Genomic DNA, 27,203 nt, shown 5'->3' on the forward strand with positions numbered 1-27,203 from the left:
TGTCCCATTCTGAATACAAAAATTTCCACTGTACAAATAAATGAACAGAAAAAAGAAATGTGGGTAGTTTGCGTCACAGAAAGGGGGAAACCACTGTTAAAAAAACAAAATAGGAAAAACCGGCATGTATCTTGTAGAGTCACATCTAGAAAGGCAAGTGACCTTGTATAATCAGCCATCTCATGCAGTGAGGTGCACTGGATATAATTTTCAAGGTCAGTTGTAATTGATTTTCTTTGAGATTTAGATTTAAGCTTTCCTGAAAATGTTTATCCTGATAGGTTTTGAATTACAACCTCGAAATAATGAAGGAGTGTTTTATTTTTGGCCAACAAACACCTGTCGAGCTTGTCACAGGGTTCTTTGCCTCTGGTAGTTTTGACTGCTAAGGTTCAAGGTCCTTTACACACGTAGAGGCAAACCCCACGGCCTTTCCTAATTAGAAGTATTGCTATCTTCCTTGGTGGGTTCAGAACCTGAATGTTATGGTGGGGAGCAAGACGGACTGAACATGTTCTCAGCACTGACAATAATTATTGCTGGTCTACCCATAAAATGCTGATCTCGGGCCGAGTTTCACAAAACTACGAGTCAGTCCTCTCTGCTGCAGACCAGAAGTTTGAGAAGCTCTTAGATAAAAAAGGAAAAGGTGGAGAACACATTACGTTATTTTCTATTTCAATCACAAAGGTCTTTCCTGTCTTCTGTGACAGTCAGAAAATGACTTTATAAATGATGCAGAAAAAAAGCAACACCACAAACTCATTTTTCAACATGTTTTAAAAAACGCCCAGTGCAAAAGCAGAACCGAAGCTGTCAATGCAAATCTGCCGTGGGATGAGTAAGTACCTGAGGTTCTCCCCCCGTCAGTATTTTCAGATGGCTGGTGACCCTCTTGGATTTCTTGCTAATGGAATGGATATTCAGTCGGGAAAACTTTTCTTTAAGGGATTCATCATCATCGTTCCTCTTATACTTCAGCACTGCAAACAGAGAATTTCGTGACACTAATAATCTGTATTTGCAGGGCTTTTCACAGGGACAGGCACACAAATATGAAACCATTTGAGAGCAGACACTGATGTCACTTGCCGTAATCTTGTGTGAAAATGCTTGAGACGATGAAAACCCTGTTCTCAACACTAGCCTTGGGAAGAGTTAGGGCTTCGATGTGGTAAGTCTACAAGAAATATTACTATCACTGCATCTTATCAGTGTTTGCAACTGCATTACAGACAATGAACATGGATATAACATGAGTTCTTTCATCATTTTCATATTTCTGGAGTTACCAGTCAGATAACGTATCTGGCTGAGGACAAGTGACATCAAGGCATCTGTTACCTTCTTGAAACCCAGCATATTACACAACTTGGGTAGCAACAGCCAAAACTGTTGTAGTGATACGACTGGAGTTGAAACCTCTCTTCTAATTGCCAGCTCAAATTTACAAAGACAGAAGAGTTTACTGTGCGTTTTTCTTACCTAAATCTTTCCTCCTTTTAAGTTCATTGATGTTCACATTAATGTTTTTCATAGCAAAAAGGGCGTTTTGTAGCACCTTGTGGTCAGGGTGAGAAGCAGGAGTTGAATTCAAGAGTTCACAGAGTAGCAAGGGATATTTCATCACCCGTTGCACCGGTTTGATCATCAGGGATCCCATGTCCATTAGATTTGGCTTTCCTCTATAATTTATATCAAAAAAATTGTCACATAAGGAGAAACTCCTTGAAGACAAAAACTTATTATTTCTGTCTACTCATTGAAGCTGCTGCCTTTTATATCCTTCAGTTGAGCTTTCAACTACAGAAAATATCAAGACCAGAGCAGTGCTTTGCACTGAGTCATGGAAGTGCAATTACCACTTAAGTCAAAAAAAAAGATACATCTGTCAGGGAACATGGGCCATTGTAAAAGAAACCTTCCTCTCACCCCCTCAATGAGAAATACACACCGGGTCTGAGTTTTCTGTATTTTCAGCAATCTGCCGGATTATTGCTTAGACATTACCTCTGAAACAGTCCCACTCAGTCTGAGGGTGTGTGTGGTACAACTTACACAGCACAACACCGAGGAAGGGAGATGTAGGTGGAAGAACAAATAACAGGAAGTTTGAGAAATGCATGTGAGCAGGGTTATTACATCCTGCTCTAGCCCCTCAGGCTTAAAATTGCAATATCTCCCTGCTGCCAGTAACTGGGATGCCCATTCATGGCTGCTTCCCTTCTCTCAACATCTCTCAACTCACCACAATGACCCTTAAGCTTTACTGTCTTTTACGGTTTTTCTTTGCTGGCTGACAGTAGGCTATTTCTAACAATGTCTGAGCTTCCAAAGGGTATCAGATCCAGCCTGGGGAAACACTGAACATACAGGATGTTCACCCAGGCTTGATCCAACCTGCTGGAAGTCACCTTAGACAAAGGCAAAGCAGGCAGCTGCCTGGGGTGGCAGAAGGATGAGGGTAGGAAAGTCACAGCTTCCAGCGTGGGTACAGGAACACTCTGCAGCTCTAGGCTTGATCCCCGCTGGCTCGGCAGGGGCAGCAGAGCAGCTTCCCCAGGCACCTGAGCGGCTCAGGCCATCAAGGCCACCTGAGGTCTCTGACCCCCATACGAGGGACTTACCAGCCAGCTGAATTCATGCTCCAGCCCCACGCTGGGCAAAAGCCTTTTCTCGCCCTCCCTAGGCTTGAAGGGGAGAGGCTGTGCAGTTCACAGGCTGTCACAACAGCCTGGGAGAAAACAGGGGAAGGGCAGGACCAAGCCACACATGCCTTCGTTACCTTTCACATGGTGATAGAAACATGTTGTTTCCCCGGAGTAGGTAACACCAGGTGGCCAAGCTCTAGGGCCAGGGCCAGCTGCTAGTGAGGCTCCAGCAGCAGGATAGACATGTTCATTGCCTCTCCTCATTAGAGCACGCTCCTGAGCAAACCAGGCAACGCTCTAGCACCCGTGGCCGGTACGAACTACCTGTGACTCCCAGACCTCCCCTTTGAAACTGAGCATGAGCCGTTGGTAACAGCGTGAAGGGCAGTAATGCAGAGCAAGCTTTCCATTTGCATGCCTGAAAAGGCTGCTTTGGAGGAGAAAAGGTTGTTCAACGATGACTATGCAAGAGTTAATGCTAGGCGAAGAAGGATTTGTGCATATGGAAAGATGGAATAACACAATGTAGAAGGAAAGTACAGAAAACAGGGAACAGCCACTTGGTTTTGCAGGCTGACATCTATTGTTTTGTGCAGTAGGAAGAGTAAAAGAGAAAAAAAAAGCTTTCATTCCCACTTTTATATGTATAAAAAGTACAAGAGCCAATCCTTACTGCTGACTAATTAACTAACAATTTGAATGCCTTTGAGAACAGACATCTGCATATTTAAACCATCTCTCTCACACAGGCATTATCTGTAAAAAAGTTCTGCAGGAAAAAAAATTAACAGTAGATGCCTTTTAAGGCTTCTTGATGTCCCCAAACCTTCTCATCATTTCAATCCCCCTCATTTCCCCTGTATCCTACATTAAATATAGAGAGCTATTTTCCCTTCTTTCAGCTTCTGGCAGCAATAATGAAAAAAAAAAATCTTAAATTGTTATTGTTTTCTCTGAAAAGCCCCATGAATGCAAATCTATAAAAGCTGCCTCATGAATGGAAAAATCTTCAAGTGTCTTCTCTTTATATAGTTGCACTTTGGACAGCTGCCCAAGTGATAAACAGCCCTCTGTTCGCATATCTGCATGACACAGTCTTGCAATATGGTTTGAGAGATAGTAGGTTTGTTATAAGATAATGACTCCCTGGGGCACTAAATGCCACAAAGTTCAACTCATCTAATTCTCCCCAGCAAGATTAGCTGATGATTGCCACTTTCCCTGGACGAGTCCCGTTTGCAATGCACCCCGTTAGGACGCAGCCGGCCGCCGGGCAGGACATGGCCTTGCCACGCGACCGAAACAGGCGAGTAATGGCTTGTGACATCTATTGTGCAGAAAATTAAGTTGATAATTCATTTGTGATGCTACTTCAGCCTTCCCCCCGCCATGTTATTGTGAATTTAGTGAGAATTCTAGGTCATATGTAGCTGTACTAATCTCATCACAAATTATTACCATAGCTCTGTAGTAAATGCAGCTGGCTTAACTGCAGTGAGTTTCACAGCATACCCTTCCTCCCTCCTCCCAATACAACCAAGTCACAAATGCAGAAAGATTCCCACCTGTTTGAAAAACACATGGTGGTGAGCTGTGCAAAGACAGGTGATTCAGGATTTAGTTTCGTTTGCTCGCATTACCCAGCAACTAGGGCCGGCGGCAAACACGCGAGCCAGTATGGTACAGCAGGGCTGAGGCCGGTGTCATGTTCAGCTTGGCAGTTTTGGCGTGGTGTGCAAGCATCAGAGGCTGCAGCGCGACTTAAAAGTCTCGGGCTTCATGGTTTACTGTGCGCGAGTTCATTTTACTACAAGACGTGCAGGGCAAATAATTCACTGTGCCATAAGACCTTATGCAAACCCAGGGAATTCACTGAGGCTGCACAGTTGTTAAGCCAAGCAGAATTTAACCTATCGAGCTGCTGGCAAAGGGCAGCACTGTCTGGTATTTATGTAATTGTTTTCTCGATCATGCTTGAATGAAAAGCAATCTGGGAGCAGCAACATCACAGACCGTTTGGGGTGAGTTACGCTGTATTTTCCAGTTCAACGTTAACCAGATTTTTGGGCGTGGTGCTGCCCAAGGGCTGCTGAGGCTCTGCAACCTCGAAGCTGAGTTGCAGGTGATGGCATTTCTGAGTGCCCTGCCGGTCAGCGGGGAAGCCCAATGCCACCGCACCATGGGAGGTACCCAAGCCCAAGAGGGTCCCGCAGCTAAACCTGGCTTATCACACTCTGCACAGCTTTATAAGAGCAAGTTTAAATACTGAAAGTGAGTTGTATCCTACACTCCACTGGAAACTGAAGGAGAAAACTAGGCATTCACTTCTGATAGGGTTACACAAGGCAGAGCAGTAGCAGCCAGTCTTGTGCTATGTCTATACGCGTTGCTGTCTCACATGATCTTACTGGGACTCTGGGTATTTTCTTCCTCTTGGAGCCTCGCTCCTTGGGAGACAGGAGCATACAAGAATGCCCCTTATCAAAACAAAATGCAGAAAAACTATTTCCTGTCATAGACTAAAGCTTAAAAACCCCAACTGTAGAATTTCAACATGCAAATCCTTCAAAGTCTATTTTACACTGATCTTATTTATAACATGCAATTGACAGATTAACAAATTCTCTGACTTTACGGGTGTTCCTCTCCTACCAATATAGAGCACACTTGCTCCTCTTTTCTCTCCTAACATCTGTCTGGGGTTGTAATAATTTTCTTCAGTTTAGCTAACCCCTCCTCTAACCTCTCCCTCCAGGTGACTTCAGGAGATCCTGCCTTTCAATGATACCAACCTGCTGGATGTTCAGAAACTGCAGCTGTGATAAACTCTGCTTTATAGCTTTTAAAAGATGTCACATTTGGCACAGAAGTCCCTTAACCACAAGTTATTGGTGGCTCAGTGAGTATTCTGGCAAAGTGTTGCAATGAGCTCGTTCTTTTCTGATGTTCTTCCAGCCACTGTCAAAGGGCAGATCCTGAGGTGGACTTCTCATATAGGGCTACCAAAGGGGTCGTCACCTTAGAAGGAGCTTTACCTGTGAACCTAACGTGTATTGTAGCAGGTCCACAGAGGCCTATGCAAAATGATTTCAGAATTCAGGACTTCAAAGACTGACATTTCAGATTTAGGATTTCAAAGACTGACATTATGCTGTTGACAAACACTCTTGCAGACCTCGATGCTCTCTAAGCACATTTGTAAGACAGCGAGGTGATAATAAAGGGCTCTGAATGAATTGGCAACCAAATTAAGTAGCTTCATAAAGCACAAGTTTTGAAAGATACTGTAAAGCTAGTGCAGTGGTAATTAGAAAACTAGACAGGCTTAGGGAAATTAAAACTGCGAGTCATTGCCACGTATGTCCTGGAAAAAATCTATGGGTTATACTGACACAAAAAGCTTGTGTTCTTAAAATTTCCACATGTATATTTTTAAGCATACTGAAGGTAAATTAAGAAAGACATAGTACTTACTCTTCCTCATATATCTTTCTGCAAAAGAGAAGAAAACAAAACATATATTAGATTCCTCCTAAAAGGATTTATACAGATCAGGGGCCAGATTCTCAGATACACTTCAGTAACACAGAGCAGCCGTAACTGGCCAGTTAACTGAGGTTTATGGCTGCTATGTGTCAGCAGAACTGCACAAAACAGCCAGAGGGTACTGGTGAATCTGGCCCTATATCTTTTTGAAAGGACAGCCCCAAATGAGAAAGGATTGTCAGTAACCTGGCTTTGGCTATAAGATCCAGCCTTGTCTTAACACGGTCAGAGAAGGAAGTTTGGGTCACTGTGCTAACGACGGTAAGTATGACCAAGTCCTTAATACAACAAGTAGAACTAAACATGTCATTCTTACACTTTATATACATTCCCATCTACTCTCTTTAAATAGAAAGGTATTTCTAAATGAAAAAGAATACATTGCAGCCTTTTAGGATATAGAATCAGTGAAGCTGTTAATTTTTGTAGGCTCCACATCAACTAAAACCTCTTCAGAGTACGATGGTGTTGATACATATACTGAAAGCAGCAGGGATGTAAAATTGTAGTTTGGAAACATGCAAACACGCAAATAGAATATTTTCCTTATGGTATGAATTCACTCAAATGCAAGGGAACCAAAATGTGGCTCTATCTCTGTGTTAGGCTTTCCTGATGCCACGTCATCAGCCACTGCTTTTTGACTGCCTGCACTCTTATCTCGTTGCCCACTGGTGCCTAACTGAGCATCTGGGAGCTGGTGCTTTTTCATCGCTTCTGCACTGTCAGCACTTTGCGTGCTTATGACGTCCCTCTGCCCCTGTAATAGTTGACCAAGCTACTTCAGGCTGAAAGCAGAGCAGGTAGTTGCCAGAATCCTTTCATTTTTACCAGCTGCATTTCTTTGGCTAAGCTAGCAAACAACATCCCCAGCTTGCATAATTGCTGCTGAAACACAGGACTCTACAGAATTTGGATTTGCACATGTCTCCAAGGCAGACACCTACATTTTGGGATGGAATTTCTCCTCTTCAGCCAACAGAAGGAATAGGAATCTCAGCATGGCTAATTAAATCTGATTTGTCTGTACAGATGTGCAGAGTGCCACTCTCAAATTGCTCTTGATATAGCAGTTGTTTTTCACATGGCAGATATTACTCAGATGAGGAACAGAAGCCTCTAGTAATGTTATCCCATTTTAATTTTTAAAAAATGGAACACTATTCTTCCAAGAATAAAAAGATTATTTAAGAAGTAAACATTTTTCAAGAATAATTGTCACCAGCCCCTGCATTTATTATGTTTCACAATGGAAAATAGCCTATAACTTCTTTGGTAAAAAATGCTGCATAATTTTCTTCCTAGGACAAATATTCTCCAATCAAAAGTAATGGGCTTAGGTGACCACAGCTCTGCATTTGAGCGTGCACTTTCAGGTCTTAGTATTTGAATTGGCTGCAATCTTTAGGCACTGGGAAAAAACACAATGGAGTATACATGCAGCAGTGCTTTTTTCACTGGTTCCTGTTTAAAGGCTAATCAGGAAAGAACAAGACAAAACAAGGCTTCATTGTGAGCAAGGCTTTGTCACTTCCTGCTAGCAAAGGCTACAATGGCTCAGCAGAAAATATCCTTTCTCTTCACAAATCCCAGCTGTGATGTTGGAACAGGAGCTCCTCTTGCTGGCTCTGGAATTCAAGAGGCAGCATCCACCCTAGCATGCATGGGGACGATATCTTTTGTCTTTATTTCCTTCCATTTCCCCTTGTCTCAGCAGCAGGAATGACTGAATGACAGCAGCGGCTTCTCTTGATTAGCCAGAAAAGAATATTGTAGGCATCAGCAACTAAAACACCCCCTTAGGGAGATACCTGGCCATCCATTAGGCTGAAAGCCTGAGTTTATATGAAAACCTATTTCTTTCAACTTCCAGGGTAGCTAAAGCCTAAGTAACCCTGCACATATACTTCGTTATGTATTTAATAACTAGACATGTTGCACAAATAAGCCTTATTTTCAACATAATCTGTCTTCAAAGTGAACATTTCTCTTCTCATGTTTTTAATATTTTCCTCCAAGTGAAATCTTGGACATATTTCCCATCTCCTAAGTCTTAACACATCTCTACAGACTGATCACTAACTGGGGTGTGGTTGAAATATCTGTTGCTGACGTACACTCCATTATTTGTGATAGCTTCACACCTCTCCTACAAGTATGCAGCATGGGCTTTTCCTGGAGCTGGAGCTAGACCTCTGATCTCAAAGACTGTGGTGCATTCCCTCCTGACAGCTCTTGTGTGGTGCCGTTGGGAAAGTGAGGGGGCAAGGGGATTTATGGGTGGGAAGAGAAGCACTCCCCATGGAGTGGATGAGGTGGTTCCTGCGACTGGCTGCAGGAGGAAGCTGCACTGAGGAAAGATGGATCCATTCTTCCGCAGCATCCCCAGTTCTCAGCACATTTCCCCAAGCAGCTGGCACTGGAGCACCTTCCACACAAAGCACCTTCCCCTGGTGGGACCTGGCAGCTTGCTCCAACTCTGATCACTCTCAAATACCCCCATCACGAGGGGTCCGGCACCACACAGCCGCTCCAGATCCCTGGGGCCTTGCAACAGGGGCCCAGAAACAGCAGTGAATGTGACTAGCTCCATTACAGGCTATTTTTATTCAAGCAATAGAATTGCTGAAGATGGGGGCAGCATGTTTCCTGGGAGCTGGGCAAGGTGTTCCCAATAGCCCCTGATATGATGCAGCATTTTTTTTGCCAGTACGGGGCACTGAAGCTAAGGGAAGAGCAACCTTTCTTGCGCTATTTTTGGCCATCTTAGAGAGAAAGAAATCTAATCATGGCCCCTGGCTTGTCATCTTTTCATGAAAGCAGCATAAGCCAGAGCTCCCAGCAAGCCTCATAAAACTCCGGATTTACAGGGGACCTTTCATCTACATCCATTTAAAATGTTCCCTGCCAGGCAACTGACTATGGACGGAAATCATCATTTGAAAAGATCTTACTTTAAGGACTGTATACAGTGTCTTAAATGCTGCTTCAGTTCTTCATCCTTTTCATAGGATTCCAGCATGGTGTGTGCATCATCGTGGCGATAGCAGTAGATTTTATATGTGTCTTCTAGTGGGCCTTTAATCTGCAAGAACACTTCCCCTGTTAAGGAGAAAAACAAAGCGTGTCAAGCCAGACAACAGCATCTCAGAAGGAGTTTTATTATTCCACCACATTAGCCGTGAGCTAAAAAGGCTGGCTTCCACTTTACTTCCCTTAGAAACGATCTTGCGTGTTTATGTGCATTATTTATTACATGTATTTCTCAGCTGCTCATCTTTGTCATAGCCAGGCACCATTATATCAGTGTTAATGCACAAAAATTCCCTCAGGAAAAGGCATGAAATCTCTACACCCTGCACCCCCTCATACGCAACCCCACCTTAATGCCCCTTCAGTGGGAACCACACAGCAGAGCTTAACTCTTAAGGGGAGATTTTTTTTGTGTTGTGGGCTGGCAGGAGGGATGAATGTAAGCCTGTTAATTTTCCTTTTGACTTTTTTTTCATCTGAATATGAACTTAAATGGGCTGTAACAGGAATAACGACTCCATCTCCCATTAGCCAGTTCACTTTCATCTGTTTTGCAAAATCCTGAAATGGCAATTGTTATGACATAGAATAGAGATTTTTCTTCACATGACAGAGGAACAACCTCCACCCCTCTCCTAATTAAATAAAACCACCGTGGATTACAGCCATTTCTATATAGTAACTAGATTTATATACAACTGGAAGGGGAAAACATTTCTATTTCCAGTCCTCTACACCACCGTTTTCCCCCAAAGAACAATTGGGAATTTTAGAGGCACTGAAGTAATCCTGCACCCATTTCCCATTTAATTCTGGTGACTAATTCTCTCAGCCTAAAACCCCTGTGTCAGTTTCTGCGTATGTAAGAAATATTATCCGAGTGGAGAAGGCAGGCTTCATCTCTTCTGCTGAGATATTCATTCGGTTCTTACATTCCTACGTTGCAGTGCCCTGATCAGCATCCTTGGAAATGCAAATAAAAACAACAGCAATGGTGAAAACTCCTGTCTTGGGCATTTACTGAAAATTACATCTATGTGGCAACCAGTCCAATGTTTTATAAACATTCCAGTTGAGTTATAGCAATGATTATTAAAGTTAAAAGCTGAACGCCACATTAATTGGGAACTCTCTATTCATTCACAGAGTGAGCGCCAAGCTGTCAGGCATACTGCATGTTTCATCCTGACCGGAGTGGGCTGTTTCATAATACATTGCATTGAACTGCTCCGTCTTAAAGTGAAAAATGATTCAGTTACCACAGTAACACAGCTCTGGGTTTTTTCCCCTAGCAGCGAAGGTTAACTGGGCTGTCTAATGCATGTGGGTTTCAAGGTGCAAATAAGGGAACAACAATGACGGAGCCAAGACCACATGAGTTCATTTTAGTTACTGTAAGGCCACAGTCAGAAAAGCACCGGCATCCCATAGTTAAATGCTCTTTAGCCGTCTGCCTTCTGTCTTGCGCTTAATGCTAATGCTGATGGCTACCAATGCACATCGCATCCTGACTTTCCCATGAACTCTCTATACAGGCCTTTATTAGCCAACAGTGTAAAGGGAACCCTTAACAAGCTTTGTCTTGATCCTGCTCCCTTGGCGCCTGATTCTCAGAGATGCTGAGCTCTCACAATTTTCACCAACTTTGAGCAGAGCTCCAAGTGCTTAGCATGGCCCATACTATGTTAAGCCCTCAAGAGAGGTTACATTCTCAGTAGCAAAAATGCAAGCTATAGACTTACAGCTTATTTCAGCATTTACTAGAGGCTGGGTATTATCATTCTCTTCTCCAGAATGAGAGAGACGAGCCAGATCCGCTCACTGATGTATTGTGCCACAATGACAGATACTTTCATTGATGCTCAATGATGAGAAAAATTATGTGCTGATTTCACAGATACGGCCTTTTAAAAGCAGATGGATTTCTTAAGCCTAAAGTCCTTCTTGGTTCTGAGCCATATAGACTGAATCAGATGAGCTTTGGGCATATCACTGTGGGAGCTTGGTTCATGGACCAAAACCACATTGTATTTGGGCACAGCTCTAAAAATTTGGAGTCTTTTGTGCACTCTGACAGATGCAAATCTGCCTCATGCCTCTTCTTAAGTGTGGTGGTCGTCAGTCTCAAAGGGAAAACCCTAGGAGGAAGGCTTGAGTAACATGAACAGTTTCTCCCTGCGGCTTTCAGTGGTGCTTCCTGTCTCAACAGGTCTGGGAGAGGGAGGAAGAAGGGGTCTAATAGCTAAAGCCAAGGTGAGGTTACTAAGTCTTCATATTCCTCCGTATACAATATCCAGAACAGAGAGGAGAAAACATACAGGAGAGAACTAGAAAGGGTATTTAACCTCAGTGGCATTTAGCATCAGAAGCCCAAGCACCACAAGAGGTCCATCTACATTAGCATTTTATCTCAGATTAGGAGAGGCTTTTGAAGCCAATCTCTCGGTATGCCTCATCTCCCATGCCTTGGCTGTGTGGTGGAGTAGTCACAGACACACGGACTGGACCCCTTTGAGGAAGGTAATTATCAGAAAACGCACTCCGAGGGCACATCTTATGCAATCCAACTGTAAAGGGCATCTCTCGATCCACAGGGACAGGCAACAGCCAATCTGGAATAAGACCTCTTGAAACGCGTAGTACAGATACCAGGTCCTTAGCAGCAACTGTTTCACTCTACAAGTCTGCTCCTGTTGGACATTACTACTTGTCAGTGTGGACATAGCATAAGGTATGTAGAACACAGACTAAAAGAAGACATGAATATGAGCATGGTTGCTCGTTTTAGTTTCAAACTAATGAGTCAGCAGTTCTCCTCAACCTCACCATGACTGGGTTGCCTTCCAAAGTAAGGTATTTCAATGCAAGATGTTTAAATACCATAAAAATGATAGAACATGATAGGTATGCTATACGTTCTTAGCCTCCTTTTTCTATAGACTTGTTTTAACAACTTTTACACTGATTATGAAGATTTTGAAAACAAAATTATCACCTTGATGTACTTTTAGAGGATGACAAACTTACTAACTTATTGCTTAGAGTAATGCAATTATTCTCCCTGCTTTTGTCTCTGCCTTTGGAAGAACGTCTCACACCTTACTTGCCATTTTTCTCCGCCCTAAGTTAGCCAACTCTGATCCACAATACCATACATTTTCATGGTTCTTTGGCTGATTCTGGAGAAATACACCCTAATAGATGGATTAAATTGTTTGTCTTTACTTCTGGATGTGGCAGGGAACTTAAAGGATGATTCTCTTGGCTGTGAGAAAGGCACTTCCGCTAGAATAGAACATTGCTTATTAAGGGTATGACTCATCATGATGCACTTTTATTGAAATACCGCCAAACAACACAGTCGCATCAAACTCCGTTAAGCTGTTGCCTTGGCAAACCAGATTGAGACATGCTAGAATTAATATATTTCACAAGCTTCATATGCTTTAATATCATGTTTCTTAGTCAAGCAGCAACTGTTAATTTTTTACACCATTATTTGTGAGAAGAGGGGACCTTTGTCTAACATGTTACCTGTGGCATGTGGTCAGTTTAGGGAAGAAAGAACCTCTCTGATCTCTGAATCATGGCTGGAAGTTTTTTAAACTAAACTGGCTGACTTTGCACTGAAGCAAATTAAGAATTCTCACCTGATCCCTTAACGTGGATGACCTACTGCCTCTGCACTGAAGAAATGGTTATGGGAGAGCTGATGAGTGGTAACTTCTTAAATCTCTCCAGCTCTGCCAGAATGTCAAGTGAATAGATTGTAGCCTTAACATTCATGGCCTGACCTGCAGAACCTGTGACTGTTTTAACACATCCAGGGCCCACCCATCTGCTGAAAATATCCATGATCCCCTACAGACATTCCTGCACAGATTCCCACAAACTTCATGCCAATTACAGCTTTCTTGCCTTTACTGACCATGGCCCTGTGAAGCACAGTTAACCACATCTTGCATAAATTGTATCACCAGTAGATACCTTTACAATGTTTGGGGGGAGGTGGAGGGTGGGTTTGTGACCTGTTTATTATTCCAGTCATTTTTAATGCTTTTCTTGAATGAGACAATTATAAGTATGCAATATCAGAGTTGGTGTAGGCATGAGCAGAGTTAGGTAGGCACTGTCAAACTCGATGAGAAGGATATTATCAGTATGGGGCATAACTAAGTGCTGCAGCTTTTACTCATGCTAAACTCACTCCTTCCTTCCTTCCCCCTCAACAACCAGATGGATGGAAAAAGAGCAGCATGATCATACGAGTGCAGTAGAGCAACTGGACAGGTTTCACATGTCATTTTTCCTGTGTCGTTACGGACAGCTTGTAGCATGTTAGCCTCTGGGAGTGGTCCTAGTTAAGTCTGATGAGGGTAGAGGACAGGAGAGTGTTATGTTTATTCTTTCACGTAGCTTTGTAGAACTCAAGAGGACAGTAAACATACCGATTATTTGCATGGGTGGTTCCACATCTGTCGTGGCTTCTTCCAACAACGACAGCAGTTTGGCTGATACTTGATGGACCAATTCAATGTTGCTAAACAAGCCATCCACGTCAAAGCGAGCAATCTAATGGAATACAAATATTAAGCAGCTACTGACGAAGGATAAAGAAGGACATTGTGTATTACAGACCTTCTCTTGCTATGCCCTGAGTGTTCAACACTCCAGGAAGCACCACTTCTGCAAAACCTCATATAAACATCCTCCTTGTGACTTCAAGGACACATATACAGTTTTCAAATTAGTATAATATGGTTGACGCAGTTAACAAAGGGCATGTTATCAAGTGCTTTTAACCTTATTTTGAACTATTCCTAATCTGAAAGTGTTTACCTAGGAAGGAAATAAATATTATCATCTCAATAAAGAAAAGATCCTCAGCTGGCTTTAAAACGATTGTTTACTTTCCCACTGAGGAAAAGAATAGTTGACAGTGGGCTTGATTCCTTAATTACCAGTTGCTAACAGAGGCCGCTACATAAACTGAGACCTTGGCACTTTGGTGCCACTACCAGGTATAAAGGCTGCCAGATAGTGGTACCATTTTAAGTTAGTTGTCCTATAAATACAAAAATACCTGCGCACACAACATTGATTTCAGTGAACTGCATCAATTTACACCAACAGAAAATCTGGTTCCGTGTCCCTACTCATTTTAGAGCAAGTACAAAATTTCCAGGACGCATAGTTTTCATTCAGTAGTTATTTCTTTCCTCGCACAGCAGGGCAATAGTTAATATTCAGGGACAATTGGAGATAGCCAGTGGTAATGTGCTAATACTGAGAACAAAGGCAAGGCTGATTTCAACATCCATCTCTCCATTAGAAACAGAATTGCTGGCTTACATAGCAGCTTACCAGATGCCAGGAGGATCAAATTGCATGCTATTGTAACAGAATCAGAAATACACTTTCAGTACTAATGCAGTTAATTTCTTTATAAGTATTATAGGGGCTAAAACATGTTTTATCCATTTGGAAATATGAAACAGATTCATTGCTAGGTCAATTTTCTAAATGCTATACTTCTCTAAACACATTACAAACTTTCAATATGGTAGTTTGTCCGAGAACTAGCCTTAAAACCATATAACATTCTTGAAAGCCTTTCAAAAATGCAGAGGTTATTAAATTTAGATAGTTATAATCGCTAAATTACTTTTCCTGTATACATCTAGCACAAGACTTCTGACCTCCACTCCAGCACAATGCCTACATAGTATTCGGAACTACCCTGTGCATGGGCACTTAGACACGTTAATACAGTGACAAAGGACAAAATCGAAATGCGTGTTTTCAGTTGGCTGGGAAAGAGCAAAAGAATACAGCATGCTCGTCAAAAATCTCAGCGAGTCCAACCAGGGAATACTCTTGCTCGGTGCTGGCCAGGCTGGGGAGGGAGTCAAGTGGAGACTACTTCTAAGCAGATGAACAAGTGAGGAGGAAGAAGTCAAGAACTCCTTAAAGTTATGCCAGCAGATGCCAACTCTTCTGAAAATGGGTTAGAACAAACTCTGACAGAGTTTTAAGAAAGGAAAAAGGTCCTGCAGGAGCTTAAACAGCACAGGCTTTAGCTGGCCATAGCGTTTCCCAAAGAGGCAGTGCCAATGTCATCTGAAGACACTTTGGCACCTGTATTTTGTCACCAACTTAATAAGAAATCCTACATACAGAATACTTGGTTTAAGGTCTGTTTAAAATTATTTTTATTCTTTATTAACAGCAGATATCATTTGTGCAGCCTCTGTGAACACTATGTTGCAGGCCCCACAAATACAAATCTTTCTCTGGACAACCTCTTCTATTCCCAGCTTTCAGCCGCGCAATTTTTCTACAGATTGAAATACTGTTGAGGAAAAGGTGCTCTTTGAAGTCTCAGCTGAAAAAGAAAATGAGTATCATTGGTCTAATAAGATCTTTTGCCTGAAAGATAGTTTATGAGCCTTCCTTCTTAAATGTACCTTTTCTGCGTAGAATGCAAATTTCTGAAGTGCTCACTGGTCTGTCAGGCATGGTATTTCTCCACCACAGCTGTCTGAAAGGCTGGATAAAGTTATCTTTATGATGGAATTTAACCTTGATGGGGAGGTTCATGCCATTCCAGGTTGTTATCATGGAAAATGCTTGGTTTTATAGGCTTCTACTGCTTTTGGAGGCGCCAGTAAAGGTCTGCCAGGGCATGTACCAAGGGTTATAATTACAGAGCAGTATGGAGAGGTGGAAGCTGCTGTTGCAGCCCACAAGCAGGGATATAGCACCCAAGCAGCCCTCTGGGCAAGTACCTTGATGCAGGCTTTATGCAAGTGCAGCACAAGTGTCAGGAGTGTATCTGACTTCCCGCTCTCCTCGCTACAGCCCTGGCACGTCCCTTTCGGGAAAGCTGGCTCTGGACCTGCTCCCGGCACTGCGTCACTCTCGCGCTGACACTTGTGCTTGCATTAACGTTATCTGCAAGCAGAATGTGGGTGAGTTGAGACCTTGACGTCACCGCCTCATCCTCCGCCCCCGGCACTCACCTGCTTGTTTCTCAGGGGCTGAATCACTTCCTTGATGCAGAGATCCAGGTCGCTGATATAGTCTTTCTCTGTCTGCATGAGTTCTGCAATGATTTTCACCCTCTTGGCCATCATGCGTCTGCTAACTTGTTCTTGGTCCTCCTGCGGCGAAGCATCAGGGGTTGAGGACCCTGTCTGCGGGGCCATTTTTTCTGTTTAAAAGAGGGAGATTTGTGAGAAGCATCATAATACCATGTGCTCACCCAGCTTGCCCTGTGCAACCACAGGGGAATGTAACCGGTGCCTGTTGGAAACTCCCAAATCACCATGGGGAGCAGGAAAAGAAACATAAGAAACGGTCATCCCAGATCAGACCGAGCGTTGTCCCATCTCCCTCCTCTAAAAGTGGACATGGTTTTGGGGAAGGAAACCGTCCATTTGGCAGTAAGAGGATAACCCACCACCAGCTCCCCTGGCTTTGATGTTATGCATGTGGGCAGAAATTTTCCACAGAGAAGGGGAGAGTCTGATCCTTGTCACACTGAAATTCAAGGATAGCTGATGCCGTTCTACTCCTTTGAAAACACAGTCTTGGTCTGACATCTATTATGATTTGGAGGATGGGAGAAAATGTTCCTGTGGAAGAAAAAGGCTGTGTTTACCATAAATAAACTTTACTGGAATAACCTTTGCTCTGTACAACGTAATGTTGAGTCTATTCATGGGAGGATGAGGGCTGTAGGTACTGGAAGACAAATTTTCAAATGAAGACAATGTTACCAACGATGATGATGATACCTGTAATTCTGTTTAAAAAGATTTCCTTGAAAGAGGCAAAGGAATTACAGGAGAATATGGCAAAACCTTTAATGATCAATAAGAAACATTTCTTGGAACGACAGAGATCATTGGGATGAGGACATTCTTAACTATTTTTCCATACTTAAGACCCAGAATATCTGATTTGTTCCAAATGCATGGAAACACAACTGAGTCTTCTACAGCTAAGCAATTTATGTATGCTACAGGACTTGCACATAACCTACTTATCTGTAATGATGGTCTTCCCCTTACTGATTCATAAGCCAGCCTGCAGACACCCATGTCAGCTGTACAAAGGGCACCAAATTTTATTTGTGTACATTGAGAATCTGTATTTTTTGTTAGGAAAACACACACACACCAAAAAAAAACAAAACCAAAAGCAAGTGAAAGATTTCAGAGGCTATTCTGGTGTTTTTCTGCTAGCCACAAGATGGTGCAGAGCACCAACAAAGATGGGCATATCATTACCATTACTCATCTCTGTATTACCCAGGTCGTGCTTTGACAACACGGGCTTTTATTGCTCAGCGGTAAAGGACAGGAACTCTGCTGAGGATCAGACTGCTACGCCTTCCTGTCAACTTCTTGTAGGGAGCATACTGTATAATGAGGCAACAGCAAGCAGTATCTGATGCTTTGCTTGCTGATAGCCAATACTGAATATATTGCAGGCGTTTGAACTGATTGTCAAGGGTGAGGTCATGAGCGCTCAAGTGAGCGTGGAACAGCCTGCAGCTCACCAGTACACCACCGGCCAAGGCTGCAGATGATAACCTGGAGCTGGACTTGTGGGAAAAACAAGCAGCTTTCAGGAGAGAGGGCTTTGAGCCATCTTTGCGCTGAGAGCTGTAAAATGTTGTAAATCCAATGCATCATCATCCGCAAAACCTTCTACAATTTTGCTGACCACTGACATTCAGAAAGGACAGTTTTGTTATTAATCCTTCTCCCATCAGCTTTTGTAGTGATACTGTTGTGACCACAGCTATTGTTTTAAGTGGCTGCTTTTGGGACTGCACCTCTGCCTCTGTACTGCTAGGTTTAAACAGCGGGGACAAGGAACCCAAACAAACCAGGGAGGAGGGACTGCTTTTTCAGACTTTTTTCTATTTAGATGTACTTTTTACCTTTGAGTTTTTAGCCTTGAGGTCTGTGTATAACACAGGCATGAACATTTTGTTGCCAAGTTTGTACACAGACAATAAAATAGAAACATGATGAGGATGTCTCCTCTCCGCAAGAATTTTTTCGAAAGAATTTTAAACTGAATCTTGCCCTAGTGAGTTCACGCTGGTGTGAGCGCATGGGCTTCAGAGGAGCTCATCCTGCTGCGGAGCCTGTCCACCAAAGGTGCTGTGTGCTGGAAGAAACAGACTCTACCCTTCCTTAACGAGGAGGAGAACAAAACTGGTACCAGCATCACTCCACAGCTCCCTCTGAGCAATCTTCTGCTAGGGTTGCAGAGTGAGACCACCTTGCCTGCTGCTTACATGCTAAAATGGCTGGTACTTTTTCCTCTAAAAACTTTCTGTATGTAACCACACTTATAAATTCAAAAAGAACTACATGAACAATCCATTTCCATTCCAGTTCTGCACCAAAATCAGCATTTTTCTTGAGATTGGGTGTGAAAATGTTTGCATGTGTGTGACTGTATGCGAGAGTTCAGGGCGACTCCTGAGAAAGTGCAGAGAGGACCAGACATCCTGGAAGATCTCAGAAGTGTCGTTTCGTCTCAGATGCAGTGCTGTTAGGATATCAGATGGAATTTGAAGGCAAACACAAGATGCTGTGCAAAAGAACTTTCTAATCTTTTATACTAGTGGCAGGGGAGGGCATTATATGAGCACTGTATCCCACTTCAGGCTTCAAGTCGCAATCCCTCGAGAGGCTGTTCTTTCGGTTTATGTCATTAGATCACCCTGATCAAATTTGATTCTTGAATTATGTCAGGGCTCATCTATTATCCTTATTGCATGATAGATAATAATGCCAGGAAAGAAAAAACTGTTCTCAACAGGAAGAAATAACCGTGAGAAATATCAGGCAGATGCTGTTTCCTTATAGAAAACATGTTTTTTAATAAATGTATCCTTTTGTTAAAAGTAATATAATTTTCCGTTTTCACTCAATACGTTCACTTTTTCATTTCAGGCATGTCTGTCTCTATAGAATGCAACAGCAAGATCCTGAAGTGACGATTACAGCAAAACCTGTGATTTCATGTTCAGCTGATTGGTTTTGACCAGTTTGTGAACATTAGTAGCTTGCTGAAATCCTTGTGGAGTAAATGAAACTTTAATGAATGCACAAAGAGCAAGTGCGTATTTGGAATATAAGCACACTCATTTCTACCTGGTAACGTGTATCAGCCCTGAAATGGTTTGAGAGAGAGGATTAGCAGCAAGAGACATTGCTGAGGATTAACTGTTAGAGTAAGAGTTTGTCTCATTTGTCCTCAGAGATGCCAGGTGTAGAAAAAAGAAAAAACTGTCTGTTGAATGGTTTATTAGACAGCTATGTCTTAAGACCAGTTCACAAAAAAGTAATTGGTACTTTTAGTTGGCATAAAAATGTAAAGTAGAAGGTAGTGTTTGCAATTGTTGCTTTGCAATGTCACTTATCTGCAGGCGTCGTCTTTCTAGAGGACTTTGCTTTGGAGAAGGCAGCGATGACTTTGGTTTTCCAGCTGTGTATTGAAGTACATGGCTCTAGTTGCATGAAACAAGAGGTTCACTATGTGATGACATGGACAAAGCAGCCACATGTCCTACAAAAACAGTTTCTTGCAAGTGTGAAGTCTAAAAATGTCCCCCAGATGGAGACATCCAGCAATATAGTGAGAGCGTGGAGGAACAGAGCCTGCAATGTGGAAAGCAGCAGCTCTCTTCTAGGCCCTGGAGAGGTACTGGGGGATCCACAGCAAGCGACCCGAGGAGCAGCCGGAGCAGGTCTGCAAGACCTACACGTGCAAATTTCCCTGCCTTTCCCACCTAGAGAGTGAGCAGCTCCCAGAGATCTGATCTATCCATCCTTCCTCCCAGGTAAAATGCTCAGGTTGGACATTACATTTGCCCTTGGGGACGGGACCTAGGTTTCTCCCCATCTAAAGCTTTCCATCTGGAAGTGAAGGTGCTGGCACAGAATATAACAATGAGTACAGTGATGTTGGTGCATGGAGTAACAGGCTCCCTTTTCATTTCTCAGACAGCATTTGGAGGACACCAAAGGAACGCAAGTTCTGCACTCACGCTGTGCAATACAGGGATTTTGCCTGGCACAAGGGAGGAGTGAAGGCATAAGTTATCAAGGTGTAACAAACAAATTACAGCATTACTGTGTTTTCACATATGAAACCTAAGTCACACACCACCCCAGATAAAATTATTCCTCTGTGAAAGCAAGTCCTCAGATAGCCTGTACCCTCCGATAACCTAGCGATTACACATGGGAATGTACACTGGCTTTTATCAGCTGGATTTGGGAATGAAACGCAGGCAGCCAAGTTCAGAGCCTGCTGCTGTGGCAGCTTTCCTCTCCCCTCCCACATCTCCCCTTGCACCGCGGCCCCGACTCTGCCCCTTACGCCCCTGCTTCCACTGCGGGTGCTGGGAAGGCTGCGGGGCACAGGGACACTGGGATCCTTGGAAGTAAGGGAGCCTGAAATGGGACAATCAGTGGGAAAGGATGGAGTGTCCCACTGCATGTGGGAGAAATGCATCACATGAGCTAACACACAAGTTTTACTGCAGATCCCCCTCCCCTTGTGAGGGACCACTTCATGGGGGGGGGTCTTTATAGTTTTGCACCTGAGTCATTAGAGTGCAGCCACACGGTGTAAACATGGCACAAACTAGATCTGCTGAACTCCAAGTTGGGCATTGAAATACAAAAGGATTGGGAGAAGGTTGTGGAAAATACCTTTTTTTCTTTTACTCACAGACGCACGTAACAGCAGCATTGCTCAGGAGCGGGCTGCAAGTTACACATGCAAAAAGCCCCTTTTCTGAACACGGGAGGAGAACACAGCAGGACCAGAATGACCTTGCACCAGTCTTCCTGGGCAACAGGTTCACTCATAAAATCTGCATCAGAGATTTCCTTGCAATTAGGTCATTCAATCTTTGATCATTTTTCTGTTCCATAAGGTACAGAAAATATTTACATTCAACACGCAAGTTCTTTCTTCAATTCCTTGACAGCAGACTGCTTTAATTATATGTGTGCTGACAGGACTACAGAGAGATCCCATGTGACCGCAGTGGAAGGGAAGAAAGCTTATCATCAGGTGACAGAAGAATGCCCTTATTGTTAGCGCCAATACTTACAAATAAACCTTTCCAGTGTGTCATATACCAGTATAAATATACCACTCCTGCAGCATTGAGCTAATATGTTAATAAAGTAAGAACCAAGGAAGGGCTGCCTCTGAACTGCTTCCCCTGGGACACACGCGCCTCAAGATTTGGCACAGATTAGCTGTATGAACTGTGAGCTGTGTGACCCACAACGCAAAGTATCCCAATTAATAAAACGTTTGCTAATATGCTCAGAGAAGGCTCCGTAAGCCTCCTTGGGTCCTAGTGTTCACTCCTTCTTACCCTGGCTGTTGTGACTAGTTATGCTGCAGTAGCTCCTAAGAGTCCTAAGCCACACGGCAGGACTTGATTGTGCAAAGTGCTGTGCAAACACAGCAGCACAAAATGGATTCTGCTCTGAAAAAGATGAGCTCGCTTCCCAGCCTGGCTGCCACTGCAATAAGTTCAAGGAATAACGCCAGCTTTATTGCAGTGCAATTTAAAAGCATTAGATCCTCTGAGCTTAAATTTGGACGTGAGAAAATAAAAGTATTTGTTAGATTTTGATTTCTCATCACAGGGCACAGGGGGGTATTCTCATCAAGCCATCTCCTCCACTTCAGGAAATAATCTGGACTTTTACTCCTTACTGTACTTCAGCAAACCAGCCGCTCCAAAGATCAATACATTTTGCAGTGAAATAGGATATTACCTGCATTGTAGTCCATGGAAAGTTAATCAGTAAGTACAGCGCAAAGCAAATAAGGAACTGGGGAGAGGCTCCTGGCGGGAGGTGCGGAGAAGCTGTGTGCATGGGCAGCCCAGGCAGGAAGAAGCAGTGTGCTCCGCAGGCAGGGAGGAGGACGGGATGGATGGAGGAAGGTGCCCTGCTTGTGATGGAGTGAAGGGGGATGAGTTGCCTCTGACTGGGCTTGTGTATATCGAGCTGTAGCAGCTGTCCAGGAATCTGTCTAATTTTGCAGGTTTCTGCGTCATTTCTGATGTCAGTTATTTCTCATAACTACATCGGACACAGGTGAAACGTGAAACTCTGAGTTCAGATACCAGCTCTGAGGCAATATATTGTGGTAGCTGTATGATTTGAATCACTGCATCTATTACAGGTACGTCACTGATGCATTTTAAATTGAAGCACGTGCAAATCATTTAACAGTGCGGTTGACCCATTCACAGCTAAAGATATAAGGGAGTTAGTATATAATAGATTTGTAAGACAAGGAGTATTTTCAAAACGCGTATTGTCTCACTGAACACTGCAAATGCGATCTCTGATTCCTTCTGGAAACCCACTGTTTTCTATAGCTCATTTTTCACACCAAGCACAAGTTTGGTTATATGATTATTAACAAAAACCAATGATCTGTCCAAAATCTAACAGACAGTGAACTATGTTTTAATTTCCTTTTCATGGCCTGCCTTTTTCTATTGATAGCATCTATCCCCATGATACACTGTATCTTAACCTGCCCTGATCTTGCAAGAATTTATGTGCCACCAAGCAAATTCCTCCTACCGAAATACTTAGGTACTCACAGAATGGTAGCTTTAGGTTAATTTAAAGACTGATCCCAATATTAATGCAATACATAGATATTAATAAAGTTACTTTTACAGCTGCTGCTGATGGATTTTCACTGTAGTAAAGAGACCAACTCCTACCAGCTAAACGGTATAGATAATACACTCGAAAACAGAGCTGCTAAACACCATGTTGTGCCATTGCTGAAGGACAGTAGCAAGTTCTTCCATTCCCCTTGAAAGGACATATGTGAAGGATTTGCCAGTGAATGTAGAGCAGAGCACTGCATAGAAATATCACAAGAGCTGTGTCTTAGCTCTTATAAAGACTCTTGATACTCTTTCTGCATCCACCACAAATGCTAGTGAATACATCTTCCTTAACTGCATACTTCCTTCTTTAGAAAAGTGATGCTTCGGTCCAGTTGATGGAGCTATGGAAGAAAAATATATATGTGGCTTGAGGTATTTCTGGACTCATCCAAGAATGCAACTGCAACCTGAGTTCTGGATGGCTGCGTGGTTGTACCACGAACTTGACATTTGATAGCAATCACCTTATTTTCCCCTATCTAAAATGGGGCTTCAGGCATTTGGTTTTCTCATAGGATGAGTTGAAATAGATGCACTAGTGCTTGCCAAGCTCTTTGAGAACATAATGGTTACTTTGCATCTTGTTTCCTTTTCAAAAAGAGTACAGACAGGAGGTGTTGCACGGCCATTCACACCAGATAAGCTATTGAATAGATGTGCCTAGTATAATAATTAACAATGAAAATGCTTTCTTGTGTTTTTAATGAATCCTTAATTTTAAAGTGAAGAGGTTTGCACCTTTGACAATGCTATTGTGCTCGTGTTTGTAGACTTACAGAGCAAACCACCTTGATTACCCTGGAGATCTGGGTGGTAGGCTCCCTTTCTAACTCACTCTTTATAGCAAACATTTTGGATTCTGTATAAAACGGCAAAACTTAAGAGAAATCCAAAAGCAGAAAGTGAATTCTCTGGAGTTTCTATGCCTGACTGCTTGTTCTCTTGTTTTGGGTTGGGTTTTTTTTAATTTGTTTGTTTATAGACTTTTATTTGGGGACCTATATGTCCAGCACACTGAGCTGCACTTTGAGTGTATACTTCAGAGCTTCTGGAAATGGCTGGGGAGGCAACAGCCTGGTTTCTACTCAGGGAACCATATAAAGCACACAGAGGACTGGAAGGGCCCTCAAGAGATGTCTCGCCCATGCCTCACCTTGTGCAAATGTGCTGCAACACTGGTGTAGGCATTGCAGTGTGAAGACAGCCTGGTCCCCGCGCTTTGCCGCGATTGCCTGCCAGTAGCAGAGATGGGTCCTCCAGCCCCTGACTCTTGGCTTCCCAGCCCCGCTCACGGGGAATTCCCTTCTGCAGGGTTTGCTCCTGTCTTACACATCCTTTTCCATGCTAATACCAACCACAGTTCTGAAGACTGTTAGAAAACACACTAACAGGAGACTGTAGAAGAGAGGGGCAACTAAACACAGAGCTTTTCCACCAATTTGTATGGGAAGCAAGTGCAAATTATTACTGTTTGTATCTTTTTGCAAAGCATTTACCATTCTAGGGTGATTGGAGAGTCCCGACCTGGTGATACACAACAGACCGTTTGTTTATGTCACCAGCAGATCTGTTGGGTTTTCTTGCCAAGAACAGAGAACTCAAAAGCTTTGTGCCAACAAAACCACTTCCCTCACCTTGGAGTAAGCTGCTTCTCATCCAAGTGCTAGTGAGAAAAATGAAGAACATAAAGGTGTACAATCATTACACATCATCAGTGCTGGCAGGTAACACATTAGGTCTGGGATCATGGATCCCATTATTATCAGATCCAGGCACATCTAGCTCAGCAAAATTTGATCCAGATCAGGCCTTGGTGCACAAGCACATTTCTTTCTATTGCGACTGTAAATGTGCTTCATAGGAATTTCTACCGACTTTGTATTTTCGCTCAGAGGACAGGAAACTCCAATATAAAGCCTGCAAGTACCTTGTTAGCCCATCACCATTTTTCTTGAACAAATGCAGACAAGCAGAGTGAGCTGATACCAGGCTAGTGCTTTGCAATAGGTGGCTGCGGCAGTCTAAGCTGGTGGCAGGAGCCGTAAAGCTGGATTTACCATCGCCTTGGACCGCTGCCATAAACATAACTTCATGCTCTGCCGCGGCTACCTAGGCTTCCCGGCCTCCTTTGCTCCTGATTTTAAACAGGAGACGTTAATGGCATGAATACACCTGGTGGCACGGAACAGAAAGATCTCACCCTTTTTGCTGGGTACCGCTCTGATAACCTTGACCTCACCTGGGCAACCCCTTTCAATGAGTTAAAAAACTGCCAGTTTGGTGGGACGTGTGCCAGGAACTTGCCTGCCCAGCCGTACCCTGAAACACCCCCGCCAGATCCCTGCAGCGCGTGCCTGACTTAAGTGACAATTTTTCATCTTCTCATTGATTAGCTATCACAAAGAGGGAAGAGCATAATCGATGAACCGCTCTGTTGTTTTCAGCGCATACAGCCCCCATAGAAATCCCATTATTTTCAGGTTTATTATTTTATTTTCAGCTTTTATTGTCTCTCTTGAAGGAATGCTACTTCCTAATTAAGTGCATCAAAACCATAATAAAGCAACCTAAAGTATTTTCCTATTTTATTTCCCCATAAAGGATTATTGCCACAAGAGTGATTGTCGTTAGGCAGTTATATGACTATTAGTAATACATGCTTATATTATAATCATACTCAAACCCCACATTTGTGATGGGATCCTGTTGTTCAAGACCCTGGACACCCACAGAAATTCATGTTCCAGAGCACTCCCAGAAATAGCCATACACATTCTTCACGCTCTTCCTAGATTTTGGCATCCCATTTAATTTTTGATTGACAGGCCCAATACTGACATAATTTGCCCATTTCTGGTCCAGATGCAATTTGGTAATTTGAAAAGAAACCCTCTCCATAATGGTAGAATTTGAATCAGCATATCCATCAAAACATGTATTTGGACGTACTTCAGTTCAGTCTTATACAATCTGAGCAACAGATAAACATCTTATAGATCCTGGTATTTTTAACTGAAAGGAAAAACTGCCCTCGATGATTCTAATTAGGTAGCATGTACCCCACTTGGTATGACAGCCAAAGACAGATAGGATGCAGCCATCGTATTTTCACATTACTGTTTGCGTTGCAAATGCGTTCCGGTGACGAACTAGAAAGACCCCATTGCATACAGATTTTGCAGGAATGCACCAAAACCTTCAATTTTGCATCCTGTCTACACAACACTATTTAGAAAAATCAGGGGAAACATTTCACAGCCTGGAAGCAGGGGACAAAGTTGAGAGGGGGCAATTGCTCACTCCAACTGTGAGTGCGTGCGGACAGAGACTGACATTCCCTCTTTATCTCAAGGCTGCAGCCTGGAGGGTGTCGAGGTACCACCCCAGCCCAGAGCATCCCTCGCAGCAGAGTACCAAGCAAGCTTCCCCAATACCTTGTAATTTCTGGCTGTATTCTGTCCTGTCGGACTGACTCCTCCTCAAGGTGCCGTGGTCCCCGGTGGCACTGGTGCTCTCCACCACGGGCTCCGTCCTCCTCCTCTCCCCCATGTACAGCTTGTTCCTCAGCAGGGCCAAATTCCTTTTCCTGCCCCCCACGCTTTCCTTTCCCGGACAGTCCGTGCTCGCCATGGCCAGCCTTGCTTGGTGGTGACAGTGGCAGGCGGGGGGGCAATAGCTTGGTTTTTGGGGAGGCGAACTCTCTGCCCAGATGAAGGCTGGTGGCTTTGGGCTTGGTTTTGGAGCAGGGCTCCGCAGGGCCCTGGCTCAGCCCTGCCACCTGTGCCGGAGCGGCTCCACCCCCGGGAAGCTGACGCCCCAGGCAGTGTTTGCATTCACCTGCCCTGTGTGCAAGCACGCCTGGCGGGGCCGGTTCCAGAGCCAGCCCCAAACCGCAGCCGCTCGCTGGCCCTTTCCCTGCTCCAGGGTACAATCCTCGCCCCGGCGTGGGGCCCGGGGGTGCAGGTACCCCGGCGCGGAGGCGCATCCTCCCGGCTTTGGCTGGGCCGCCGCTGCCGCCCGCCAGCAGGGAGATGCCCGAGTGCAGCAGGGCACGGACATGCTTACATCGGGTGCCTTCCTTCTCTGCGCTGCCAGGGGGCACTGGGGAAGCAGAGGGCAAGGCTCGTGGGAAGGGGAGGCCAGCCGCCCCCTTGACCCTTCCTCCTTCTCTTTTCCTGGGGCTAGCACCCAACCTGCAGCCTGGGCAGGACCCCAAC

General features: G+C 43.8%; 1 protein-coding gene across 1 annotated transcript in view; it reads right to left on the minus strand.

Annotated features, from left to right (window-relative positions):
* The window catches only part of ARHGEF38 (Rho guanine nucleotide exchange factor 38), a 39,560-nt gene extending 12,944 nt beyond the window's left edge, over positions 1 to 26,616 (minus strand). The window contains exons 1-7 of the mRNA XM_063336861.1: positions 26,421 to 26,616; positions 16,253 to 16,443; positions 13,679 to 13,802; positions 9,152 to 9,299; positions 6,126 to 6,143; positions 1,486 to 1,685; positions 850 to 983 (exon numbers count right to left, since the gene is read on the minus strand). Of these exons, the coding sequence (XP_063192931.1) occupies positions 850 to 983; positions 1,486 to 1,685; positions 6,126 to 6,143; positions 9,152 to 9,299; positions 13,679 to 13,802; positions 16,253 to 16,443; positions 26,421 to 26,616 (1,011 nt within the window). The remainder of the gene's footprint in view (positions 1 to 849; positions 984 to 1,485; positions 1,686 to 6,125; positions 6,144 to 9,151; positions 9,300 to 13,678; positions 13,803 to 16,252; positions 16,444 to 26,420) is intronic.
* Positions 26,617 to 27,203: the final 587 nt, after the last annotated feature.

This window comes from Chroicocephalus ridibundus, chromosome 5 (genome assembly GCF_963924245.1).
Source record: "Chroicocephalus ridibundus chromosome 5, bChrRid1.1, whole genome shotgun sequence".
Lineage (NCBI taxonomy): Eukaryota > Metazoa > Chordata > Aves > Charadriiformes > Laridae > Chroicocephalus > Chroicocephalus ridibundus.